This window comes from Crocuta crocuta, unplaced genomic scaffold, assembly GCF_008692635.1.
Source record: "Crocuta crocuta isolate KB4526 unplaced genomic scaffold, BGI_CrCroc_1.0 scaffold59, whole genome shotgun sequence".
NCBI lineage: Eukaryota > Metazoa > Chordata > Mammalia > Carnivora > Hyaenidae > Crocuta > Crocuta crocuta.
The window spans coordinates 862,700-876,172 of NW_027551578.1; the positions used below are offsets into that span (position 1 = coordinate 862,700).

The 13,473-nt window shown below is 43.8% G+C and overlaps 1 protein-coding gene across 1 annotated transcript in view; it reads right to left on the reverse strand.

The window, feature by feature from the left end:
* TAF5L (TATA-box binding protein associated factor 5 like) overlaps positions 1-13,146 on the reverse strand; it is a 29,774-nt gene extending 16,628 nt beyond the window's left edge. The window contains exons 1-2 of the mRNA XM_077751653.1: positions 13,009-13,146; positions 3,806-3,950 (exon numbers count right to left, since the gene is read on the reverse strand). Coding sequence (XP_077607779.1) covers positions 3,806-3,950; positions 13,009-13,143 — 280 coding nt within the window. The 5' untranslated portion in view covers positions 13,144-13,146. The remainder of the gene's footprint in view (positions 1-3,805; positions 3,951-13,008) is intronic.
* Between the last annotated feature and the right edge of the window lie 327 nt (positions 13,147-13,473).

The following is a 13,473-nucleotide window of genomic DNA, read 5'->3' on the forward strand; positions in this document are numbered from 1 at the left end:
ATGAAAAGAAATAAAGCACACAGGAAGGCGAGTGAGAGAGGACAGGTACATAAATTCATAAGACACCTATGTGAAACCCTTTGACCCCATTTTCTGACATCCTACAATAAGGTGCCTTGGTGTGGGTCTATTTTTCAATCATTGTGATAAACGCTAAGTGGGTCCTTTCAATTAAAATTCATGTCTCTTGGTTCTTTTTTTAAACTTTTATGTATTTTTTGAGAGACAGAGACTGAGTAGAGGAGGGGCAGAGAGAGAGAGGGAGACACAGAATCTGAAGCAGGCTCCAGGCTCTGAGATGTCAGCACAGAGCCTGATACGGAACTCGAACCCATGGCCTGAGCTGAAGTCGGATGCCCAACTGACTGAGCTGCCCAGCCCTCCCCCTTTTAAAAAATGTTTATTTATTTTTGAGAGAAAGCAAGTGGGGGAGGGGCAGAGAGAGGAGAGGGACAGAGAATCTGAAGCGGGCTCCACTCTGAGAGCAGAGAGCCTGATGCGGGGCTTGAACTGTGAGATTATGATCTGAACCAAAGTTGGACGCTTAACTGACTGAGCCACCCAGGCTCCCCCTCATGTCTCTTGGTTCTGAGAAGTTTTGTTGATTCTGTTTTCTTTCTGGGGCCCCTATTATTTCTCCTATTTTTCTCCTTTTAAGTAAGCACTAGGCCCAATGCGGGTCTCAAACTAACAACCCCGAGATCAAGAGTCACACGCTGTACCGACTAAGCCAGCTATGCAGCCCTGGAAAGCCTACTAATTCAAGGCTAGATCTCCTGAACTGATCTGCTTCCTCAACTTTCAACCTTCCTCCTGATTTTTCAGTTTTACTACCATGTACTTAAATTTACCAAATTTCTTGATGTTCTCTGAATGTTGTTTTTTAGAAATAGCATTCTCTTCTTGTTTCAAGGGGATCAATGAAGGTATTTTTGAAGTTTTCTGGTCTCAGCTGTCTGCTTCAGGCAAGTTGCTTCTCACAGTTTCTTTCCACATCTCCTTTTCACAGAGAGAATGGTAGGTTCTTTCATGGCTGAAAGCAAGGCCCTCCAGAGCTGACGGGAACTCCGCATGCTTATCACCCAGCGTGACTTGGATGGGCTATTTCCAAATGTCAGTGTCTTCGTAGGTCTTCTGCTTGGAAGGTCAGATTCACCAGGGAAGAGTCTGTAATCACCTTCTTGAAGGATATGTGATTGGCTACTAGGGTTCTGGGTAGTGGAGTGTGGGCAAGGCCGCAGTCTCAATATTCAGTACGTAAACATGCACGCAGTCTCCACTCTATGAATTTATGCTTCCTAAAAACAACATTCCCTCACACTTTCCTTGTGGGGGCGGGGGGAAGGAGACACTGGGGAAGGTGGCTGGGGGCTGCAGGAGCCATCTTTAATAATCTGGATGAAATATTAATAGATTTCAGAAGATTGACTATAGATGTAGGAATGGAATCTAATGAAGCAGGACTGAGACGGCCACAATGTAAAATGTAACCGGGACGGGGTACAGATGAGAAGTCGATGTGCCCTACTCAAACTCAGAGCAACAGCCTGAAGCAGGAGAATTTGCTGCACATGGAAGAATGGGAGTCCTTTTTCTCCTCCATGAGGCTCCCAACTTGAGTTAGTAAGTCACCCAGTCCTAGAGGTCCTCAAATCTCTCCTCTCCTCTCCATTCCTATTACCACGTCCTTAACTCAGGTTGCTCTCACTTCTCACTGGGTCATTCTGTAGCCTTCTAACTGGTCTCCCTGGTTCTACTCTGGGCCTTCCCCAATCAACACAGCCACCAAAGCGATCTTTCCGTAATTCACAGTTGATAACTTGGACACCCTCCTTCAACTGCCCTCTGGTGAGCTCCTAATGCTTCTTTTGAAACCTAGCTCACCCCTTCTATTTACTAACCCTTGACCCTATGCTAGGAACCATGAGACCTTTTGTTTCTTTTAATTAATTTTTAAGAGAGCCAGTGAGTGTGCGTGTGCATGCTCACGTGTGGGGAAGGGACAGAGGAAGAGGGAGAGAGAGAATCTTAAGCAGGCTCCATGCCTGGTGTGGAGCCCGATGCGAGGCTTGATCTCATGACTGTGACATCATGACCTGAGCTGAAATCAAGAGTCAGACGCTTAGCTGACTGAACCGCTCAGGTGCCCCAAACAACCACGAGACCTTCTGGGAAGCAATCCTTGACCTTCTAGGCTAGTTGAAACGACCATCTTCTCCGTCCCTACAGAACTTGAGGCATTCTCCCTTTGCAGAACTTACTACATCATAACCCTCCTATCATCACTGATTTATCTGCCTCATTTCCTGGCTACAATGTTCAGCTCTTCAGGAGCTAGAAACAAACCTTAGTTATCTCTAGGACTTTTCAGCACCTGGTCATAGCAGATATTCAATAGGTGATCTGCTGAATGAACACATAAAATTATTCAGATTACTCAACTGACAGACCTAGGACAAAATCGTAGGATGATCACATTTCCTGTTTCTCACATCTCCTGGTGGTTTTCCACGTACCACAGTGACCTTCCTAATAAGCCACTTAAGAAGGGTCATGTTCTGGATGTCTGTGTAATAGCTCTTGCTTCTCTCTTCCATCAACAACTGCACAGAATTACTGTTCCCAGGTTGTAATGAATACAGGGCAGTCGGAGATGATGAGTGCACACTAAAGGCTATGATGGCAAGTTTAGAAGGCATTACTCTGGCTCTACACACTGGTCATCCTACTAGAAATAAGAAGGCATTTAGGAATCTATTCCAAGTCTGTCATCTGGCTCTGTTCTTGTCAAGGATAGCCCAGTGGGAAAAAAAGGAAGAACGGGATGGATTTGATGCTGAAGAACAGCAAGGCATATGCCTGACTGGGCTGCTTCTACTGTCTCAGGGGGGGTGTCAGGAGCCACCCCTTTGAGGGTATCCTCAAGTTTTTACTGTCCCGTCATTCTTCCTCTGTCGCAATGGCAACACACCCTTCAAGCATGAAGGGTCTGGGTTCATGACTTTGGAGGTAATGAGGGGGAGCAGAGGGAGCTGCTGCTACCGGGAAGGAGGTTGAAACCATTAACGGATGGAGCAGGTGGCAGCAGATACTTAGAAGAGCAGAAAGAAGTGCAAGAATAAAAGAGAGAGGAGTCCAGTGTGCTCAGATAAGAGGAATCAGCGCTGAGCTGGAGAAGGCACTGCAATGTCGAACTCCACATACAGCCACTGAAGAAGGTCACAATCACCCTGAACACACTGCAGCCATTCATGTTTTCTCCCAAATCTCCAGTAAGCAAATTCAATAGAAGAAAATTCTATTACCTCAAAAGCGAACTGACAACATAGCTAAGTAATAATTATTTGTTATTCTAGACAGATTTAAGACACGTTTTTCTGAAAAAGGATCTGATTTCAAAACAAGAAACAAAACCCAAACTCAGAACCTCAGGAACATATCTAGGATGCCTATCTTTCCAACCACCGGTCCCAAGGTACTCGTTCGCCCAGCAAACCTGACTCCCGGGGACCAGGCTCCGGGCTACAGGAGAGGGACGTGTGCACAAGGGGGACAGAAATGCTGGCCCTCCAGGTCTTTTAGCATAAGAGTTCACAGACAGCAAAGTCGCACATAACATCAGCTACAGACGAAACCACTTAGAATTATGAGGAGGGATGGATTACGACAGGAGGCTTCTAGAAGAGGCTTTGGAGGCCAGATAGCATCTCTGAAGGCCAGCACCATCATCTGGTGCTTCCTGCCGAGGCCATGGCAGAGTGGCCTGTCACGGACATCCAGCCCCCCTGCGCGGCCCCAGGGGTACCTGTGAGGTTGGCCGCCATCTCCTCAGCAGTCTGTGACAGCCGCAGTCCTTGCTTTAGGGGACCATCGGAGTCCACGTACTGCCGGCGTTTGAGGTAGCAGGACACTGCCATCTGAATCTGCTCGGTGCGCACTCGTTTCATGACCTTCAGGGGGAACCACAGAACACTGAGGCATGTGGGAGATGGTCCAACCCAACGAGGACATCACATGGGTACAATAAGGAGAGAGACTAGCCACGTGGCTAAGTAAGGGACCTAGTTGAGACAAAACAAAGTTCCTTCATTACTAACCTGGTGCACTCCCCATTTTATCTACGTTCTCAACAGTGATACAGTCAACTTCCGTTATGGATAACAAGAATATTAAGGAGAATAACACCCCCCAAATACCCCCAAACTTCATTTTAGACCATGATGTCACTCTTTCGGGTGGAACTTTTCATCAGAGCTGCCAACAAAGAGCAAACAAGACCAGGTCAGTTCCAGAGTCTTTTATTTCTCCTGCCTACTCTGGGAGAGAGGTGCTAATTGGCAGTGAAGCAGTCTAATAAAGCAGGCTGGAGGCAATACAAGATCGAAGATCTGAGAAATTCAGAAACTGGATGAATAGATGTTGAAAAAGTGGGAAATTAATAATGAGGAAAGGAAGGCTATGCTTTTCCTAAGAGGAAAACGCTGGCAGCACTACGTCAAAGACTTGAGTAATGGGTTTTCATTTTAATCACATTATTTACCTCTTTTCTTTTACTCTTTATTTGTAACCTCAGGCACAGAAAAGCACCAACACGGTAAGAGAGTATGTATATGCATTAGAGCACGTCTCATGAATTCTTACAAGAAAGGAAAGGAAATGAAGAAGTGCACCAAATAGAGGTAAATGACTTTTGACAATTCAAGCTAATTTGAGGGTTCCCCTCGAAAGGACTATTTCCCTTGACTACTAAATTATCACAAATAACAGGAACTCCTGTAACTGCCATGGTCTCAAATGCTACTTTGCCACAAGTACAGGGCACTGCAGTCCAGGTGGCCAACGACACTGATGAATTCTGTGTGCTCCCTTCTGTCACATAAAAATGGAGTGCATGCAACATTAGCCATACACATGTAACTGTCCCCATCACGGTGATCTCTAAACCAAGGGCTCCCAATGTTTCGTGGAAGATCTGCTTTTCGTAATTTATTTGGATGTGTCTGAGTTTTTTGTTTCAATGACATGGACTGGCCTTCTCCTTTGTGATTTCCTCCATTCTCTTTTAAGATTTCCTCCCATTCCAGAAATCTGCCTTTTTTTTTCCTTTAAACATTTCAAAATATTTTATCTGTATCTAATTTTATCCATCTGCAATTTCTTTTAGTGTATAATGGTGGTGAATAACCAAACGCTTACACAGGTACTATAGCAACAAATTGTTCTAAAGTCATTTGCAAACAATCCTTTCTGAACTGATTTGTGGTAGCCCTTTTAAAATATACTCTGATGATCTACTTTTCAATTCCAGAAAAGTCATACAACAGAGCAGACAGTGAAGGTTGGAGACACACACACTAAAACATATACATTTATACAAAAATATTAATGTTAGGGTACCACAAATATGGATAAACTATAAATAAGTTAAACTATGTATATAGAAAAATTATACTCTCCATGCATTTCCATTTTGGATTACCAAAGAAAGCACAATATCACTTGCTAAAAAGGAAGGGTAAAGGAATGTCAACCAGGAACACTGGTTACAGTGTTACAATGAAAATTACTGATACATTTACCTATACTGAACCATCTTTTTACTGTGGAATTTGCCTCACTCAATTTTGGTGTATTAGTCTTTTACTGTATTAACTTAGATTATTCCTTAATTAAGATTTCTTTTATTGCTAACACAAGGATTTTGATATTTTGCGAGTGGGGATCCTTGCTCTAAGCATTCATCTGCCCATCAGTGAAGGTAGATAATTGTTATTTGGTGGTTATTAATAGGCATTACTGTATCATTTTGATGGTATCAGTGATTCATTCTCTAACCTGGCTATACCTAGAACTTCATGTGTGTGCAAGTAATTTCAGCCCTGGAGATTCTGATTCAATGTTATATTTAGAGAAAAACAATGAAATGCACACAGAAACTGTGACAATACTGCCCTTTCCCAGTCTGGCCCAAAGTCAGGACTAGTCAAATCCAACCAGCTCCCAATTTCCCAGCCCCTGCCACCTCCCCTCCCCCAGGATGCTTGCTAAAGCTGCTTTCAATCTAACCTCAAGAGCTCCTAGTCTCCAAACTCTTCCAAAGCAGCCCGATTCCTTGTATTTTAGCTGAGACTGACACTTTCAGATTTCCTACTGCCAATCTCTTGTCACCATGGGAATACATGCTTGTATCCATGTGTGTCCCTTACTGCTCCAAATAAGGTTGGAGTAAGAGATCACCTCTCTAACAGGAAGAAACCATGCATGTGAAAGACACAGAAACACTGACAGAGAGAACAGAGCCTGCAATGACACATGTCCTCACAGTGGGGCAATGTTTTATGCACATCTGAGGAGGAGGGGACAAGATATTAAAGGTATGGAAGAGTAAATAGGAGAACGAACAATAGCAAAATCTGGCCATATTTGGGATTGCTAGAAACTAGTTTATAGATACTGATTCTAATGAATCTGTCTAAATTAGCTGCCCCAAATGGCAGTTTCTCTGAACCCAAACCACTATTTATGACAAGGGACCTTTCCTGAGGGTGGGCGGTGAGCCAACTGTAAGGCCAAGGACCTTAACAGCAAGAATGCTGGCATTGACTCTCTTTTACAACTGCACTCAACAGAAATACCAGAGACATGATCCAATCGACTTAGCTGAATTTGATTCCAATGCACACATATTTCAAATGAAATAAATAAATAATAGAGTTCTGTGGAGAAACCAGTTCCCCTCCTCCTACTGATTTCCGTAATACCAATACCCATAAATGGACACATGAGGGGGAGAAAAAAAACCTCCTTAAAATAGACCTGAGTCTTTTGCGAGACTCAGACATGAGACTAACACTGCAATTTCGAGTTACTCGCCTTGCGTTGCCCAGAATGGTAAAATCTTTACCATTTAACAATGATTTAATTTAAATTATTAAGTTTGGATATAATTACATCTTTGTTAAAATGTCAGGATTTCCCACAACATTCAGTTTGCATGATAGCTTAACTTCTCAAAGTAAAAATAGATGATCCCACACTTTTCTTTTCATGTCATATTAGTAGCATTTCTAGAAATGGGGATTCGGACACAATATGTATCTATTTCTCATATATCGATAGTTGCCTACTGTTTAACTCATACTTTAACAAAGTTGCTACATAAAATCAAGGCATGATCGTCTTCCTGTCTCAAAGTAACAACTGCCCAGGAAAAACCACTGGATATTTAACCACAGATATAGGGAGAGGCAAAGACACCTGGAACCCAGGCACACTCTTAAGATGAAGGGGCAGCATCCAAGTAAATTTCTTACTGGCTACAGCCTGCATCCCAACCCTGCCCACTTATGTTCAAATGTATGTGCTGGTGAGGGGTGCTAGGAGAGGCACCCCCAGCCCACCATGTCAAGGGCTAAGTGGGCGAAGAACGACACAATTCCATGAAATGCCAACAGAATACTGCACCCCCTGGATAAGGTGGCAGCTTTGAGTGAGTTCAAAATAAATCCAGGCAAACTCACCACCACCATTCTCCAATCAGCTCCCTGAAGGAGTCTACTGGGAGGTGGCTAGGAGTGTGTGTGAGTGTGCTTTGGAAGAAAAGTATTCCAATTATACATTTATGCTTCAAACAGATAAAAAGGATCATGAATTTTTTGTTAAATGTCTTGTAAAGTGCCTCCTGGGTACTCAAATATATCAGTCTCTTTACTTGCAGTAGTCTAAAAAAATTGTTTTAATATTTATTTAGTTTTGAAAGAGAGAGACAGAGTATGAGTAGGGGAGGGTCAGAGAGAGAGGGAGACACAGAATCCAAAGCAGGCTCCAGGCTCTGAGCTGTCAGCACAGAGCTTGACGCGGGGCTCGAACCCACGAAATGTGAGATCACGACCTGAGCTGAAGTCAGCTGCTTAACCGACGGAGCCACCCAGGTGCCCCTACTTGCAGTAGTCTAAATGTGATATCTATCAAAAGGTCATTCTAAGGAGGACTTAAAAAGCTAGCTTTTGCATTAACCATCATGGTAAAGCGTATTCAATTACCTTTGTGAAAATATAAAACACAGATGACAAGTGAGCTACACTACTCTCTGTTTTAGTAATACCTCATGTAAGGTTAACATTACAATGGCCTTTCATATTTGATCTTTGCTCACTGACTGGCATGATATACTTGAATGAGAAGCTGTGCTCTTTCTTATGGTGTCCCAAGAAACAAATGTATGAAAATAAATAAGGCTCATTGCTGAGGGCTCAGGATGCAACATAGCAGGGTTTTTTTTTTTGGGGGGGGGCGGTAGGTGTGGTGGGGAGCATAACTCACATAACTAGGTGGACACTAGTTGTCACTCAAAATTGATTTTCTCCAACATCAGCTGGGACCTCTGTGATGTTCCAGAAGTTGTTTTTTTTTTTTTCTCACCAACGACTTTCTTTCCCTATAGCTCAGGGAATTCCAAAACTCAGCTATTCCAAAACGGTACCAGCCTCCTTATCCAACCAACTGGCCCTGCTTCCCACCTTAGCAGGCTATTTACTAAGACTTGAGATTCCTCAACTCTTGCCAAATCAAACAGTCCCTTTCCACACTATCCCACAAGGTCTCTTGGCTGCTGAACGCGCCTCCTCCCTTGAAGCTCCCCCTCCCCCATTCTTGGTCTGCTTCTCATTCTTCACATTCCCTCCATCATGACTCGACTTAGACAAGACTCACACCGTCGGACCATCTTCCCGAGCTCCAGCCTGAGGGACATCTTTCCCTAGACGTTCCAAACGTCTAAATTCAACATGCGTAAAGCTGTTACCTTCCTTCAAAACCTCTTCCTTCTCTTACTGTTCCTAGCCAGCTGGCGGATGCCATCGTCTGCCACTGAAGCAAAAAACTCAGGCATCGTTTTGAGATTTTTCTTCTCCCTCTCGTTTCTAAGAGACCCCAACTCCTATTCCATATAGAATTCTGTCTTGCAGCCATTGCTGCTAACCCATCCTCACCGCTATGTGACAGGACAAATCACTTCTCAGCCGGAATATTCCAGTGTCCTCCCACCTCGAGTCCTACCTCAAACCACCCTCTAGAATGCAGCCAGGGGGGAAGACAGATCTGATTATGCTACTCCCAAGCTTAAAACAGCTACCCTCCACCCTAATGCAGGTTGTCCAAACCTGCCATCACTGTTTCTCAGTTCGCCCAGAGAGAGAGAGACTGCCTGGAGCACAGAGCCTTTCTTATCTTTGAAACTTACATTAAGAATAAAGTGAGTGCTGGTCTAGCTTCTGTTTGGAATTCATGACAGTTTACGGTAGGTTCATCATTTTTCTGAATTTTTATGAGCCACAAATATTCAACTTCCACTTTAAAAACTGTTTTACAGCCCAGAAAAAAACATTTCTATCAAAACTTCATTAACACGGAACAGTATGGAACAAGAATGGATATCAACATTATTTACTATGGCTTCAGAACAAAAGCTTTCATCCATGCTCTATTTGCAAATACTACTGTAGACAGAAAAACAAGGATGTTTTACTCTCAGAGAATAGGGGGAATATATCAGAAACAATTTAGTGACATTAAAACATTTAGGTGTGTGTCTCAACTGGAATGATAGGCAGTTTTCATTCTAGAGCAGGACTGTCCCTTTTTGCAATAAAAAATGTCCTAAGTCTGCACTGTTCGGTTCGGTGGCCACCAGCCACAAAGGGCTAATGAGCAATTAAACTGTGACTAGTGCTGAACTTTTATTTTAATTAAATTTAAGTAACCACATGTGGCCAATGGTAACTGGAGTGGACAACAGGGTTCTAAGAGCATGGCATTACTTTGTGAAACTAATGTATCAGCATTTAAAAATGCTGATTCACAAAGTTGGGCAAAACGCTTCTGATTACTAAATTACCAGACATCCAAAAGTTAGTTCAGTTGACCCTTGAACAACATAACTGACTCTGCCTGCACCCCAGTCAAAAATCTGCATACAACTTTTGCCTCCCCCCAAACTTCACTGCTAATATCCCACAGACTGAAAGCTTTACCAGTAACGCATACAGTTGATTAGCACATATGTCGTATAAAAACTATACAGTGTATTTATAATACAAAGTAAGCTAGAGAAAAGAAAACGTGAAGACAACCATAAGGGATATATTTATAGTACTGTGCCATCTTTATGGGAAAAACTCTGTATATAAGTGGATCCACACAAACCTGTGTTGTTCAAAGGTCAGCTGTATTTTGCTAGTAAAACAGAACTATCTTTTATTTTAACCAATCACTGTAAGGTGACTAAGATACATTTCAATACATTTTACCAGAAGAGTATCTTATTTGACTGCTAAACAAAGAATTATGAATGGAAGTTCTCCGCAGTATTTTCTAAACCTTGCCAGTACCCAGTGTTCTTTAAAACCTTCTAAAAGTTAAAAAAATAAATAAATGAGAAATGGGGATCTGTTTTAGAGAAAAAGATCAACAATTTCCGTGAAGTGTCCAAATAAAAGGTTAAGGTCAAACCTAAGACCACGATAGCCCTTGCAAAGAGAAAATTAAGAAATTGTGAGGGTTAAATAAAACCTTTGAAGACTGTAGATGAAATACTCAAATGCCTGCTTATAATCTTTAATTTATTAACTCACACAGATTTAAAGATACATTACATAAGGCAATATGTTAATTCATGAAACCATCTTATTCTATTTCACTTTCAACCTCCACATTATCAGGGTGTCTGTGGTCACTTCAGCCCCTCTGAATGACCGAATTCCATTTTCTAGAGCACGTCACCTTCGCATCTACCACACCAGCTGTGATAGAAGGCTTTTTGAATCCACACACGATGCTCTCATTGGAAATCTCAACCAACCGAAGCCATCAATACCTATTCAGGAGGGCAGGGCATTTTTTCAGTCATCACTGACTGGACTGATTCATTGTATAAACATACCAGAGTAGCATCAACTGAGGTTGTTTCAGTGCAATACGTATTTCCCAAATGGCATCCAGTTGTTCAAAACAGACTAACTGAGAGGGCCCTGTGAGAGGAAAGATTTGAACATGTGGTGACACCCTCTTTACAGAGAGATGTTTGGGGGGAGCTTGGTCTCGGAATCAGGTATACACAGTAGATCCCTGAAAACAACTTTTAAGAGGTAAGGATGCCTGGGATGATCTAAGGGCTGCTTCTTCACGCCTTCTGTAAATGCTCTCCTCTCTAAGCTTCCAGATTTGGAAAGAAATGCCTGTCTCTGCTAAGCAGTCATTTTCCTTTTTGAGTCACAGGCAGACAAAAAGCTGCCAGGACAAGTGGATGGATGGGCCTTCCCTACATTTAATCCAATCCCACACCACCGCAGGCACAGTCTTTCCAAAAAGCTCATCTGTCGGCAACTGTGCTCCAGCTTTAAACTTTCATTGCCCGCGCCAGGTGTGGAGGATGAAAACATTCAGTCTTCATGGTGCCATTTCTAGGCTACTCTGATCCGCCTCTGCTTACCTAACTGGTGGCACCCCACTCTCTCATCTCAGGGGCTCTGGCCAAGACTTCTCCATTGACGGGAGGCACCTCCTTGCACCGGCATTCCAACCTGGTTAAATCCTACGCCTCCACACGGCTCAGCCCCTTTCACTGCCGAACCCAGGAACAACTGGTCTCACTGCTCGCCACACTATGTGTTTCCTACACTACCACGACTAACACCTAATACTTATTGAGCGTATGCTACTGCTTAGACACGATTTTAAGCACCACACAGAGATCATCTCCTGTACACCTCAACAGCCCTGGAAACTAGGTAACATCCTTTGGAGAGGAAAGCTGAGGCCCATAGGAGTCAGATACTATCCTTAGGATTCACAGTGGCAACTCAGGTCAGCTGGCTTCAGGGTCTGAGCCCTGACCCTTTACAATGTCCTCTTGCCCAGAAAGGTTCGACATGAAACCAGAGGCTTCCTGAAGGCTTACCAGTTGCTTGTGAGAGAACGATCAGAACAACTGCTACCTGAGAAGCTTCCCCTCGCACGAAAGGAGGCTGGAAATGACTCCCAGTAGTGTCCACTGGGTAATGGTGGTTTAACAGAGGGTCCCTAGGGCTCCCTTCCAGCTAAAACCAATCATCCAAACCCAAACCCCTTCCCTTTCTTCCCGTGATGTCCTTCACAGGTGTTACGAAGGACATCGGTTTGTGAAAACAAAACCCCCCAAACCAGTTACTGAGCAGTTACGCGAGGCCTTCATCTAGCTTCACAGGGACAGAAGCACACATAAACTTCACATTTATAGGCAGGAGCAACAACACTATTCCAAGACACAATAACCTGATTTATTGTTTGATGACAAAGAAAAACACTCAACGCAAGTCCACCCATTGGTTTCCTAGTTTAACCCTGCACTTTCAGAGGCAAGAAGGATTTGTAATTCATAAAGAAAATCAAAGTTACCTGCTTCACATTTAACACGAAGAACTTAGGCCTACAAGGAATCTAAAAGGTATTTTCCCTGAAAGGAAATTACAACAGCTACTACTTAGTGCTTTCTATATGTCAGGCATTGTCACATTCCTTATTCCCCCCCCCCTCCTTCTGGTACCCTTTCAAAGATCCACTTTTAAGTTATCAGTCCTCACGTCCTTTTACAGAACAGGAAGCTAAGGCTCAAAGAAGTTACACGGATAGTTACATGGTTTCAGCCTTAGGTCTACATAGTCATCAAGCCCCAGCCATTACATGAAGTTTCTCCGAAGTTTAAAGATGTGTTAAAAACTCCCTTTCCTACTCTCACTTTCAGGCAGGGCTGCGAGCACGGGGAGCGGCCGCCGTGTCCTCCTCCCACCCCCCCCCGACTCAGGTGTGTCCCGCCCTTGTATCACCGAAGAGCAGACAACCTCCACCCTCGCTGTTCCTCCAGACAGGGCACCCAACTGCTCGTTCCCGGGAGTCCCCATTCCAAGATTTCAATCTGCAAGGTCAGAGTTTGGGTAATTGAAGGCGAACGCCGCATGGGATTGGCAGACTTACCTTCTGATCCCAGAACCATACAAGCTGCGAGATCCGCAGTGTAACGACACTTTCACAACTGATGGGAAAACTGCATGAGGCTTTCAAGTCGTCCACTTCCGCTAAGTCTAAAATGACACCACTATTTCTAACCATCAACTGCCTTCGGACCAACGCCTCACCTGATACATTTTCAAAAAGCCCCGGAGCTTTGCGAGTACCGCCTAAGCGCACAAACCTCTTGCTGTCATGAGTTAAAACAACCTCTGAGGCAGCCTTGCAGGTCGGTATCCTCCAGCAGCAACTAGTCTAACTCGAGATCCCCGCCCTGTCACATGCAGAGGTCGATTTCACACCCGGCCACCCGCAAGCACCATGTGCGAAGTTTAATCGTGAGTTCGGCCAAAAGGCATTTCCTTTTTCCTTAAATGAAAAGGAGATGCGGACCTGTGCTCCTGCCCCGGCTGCCCGGCGCTCAGGACCCCC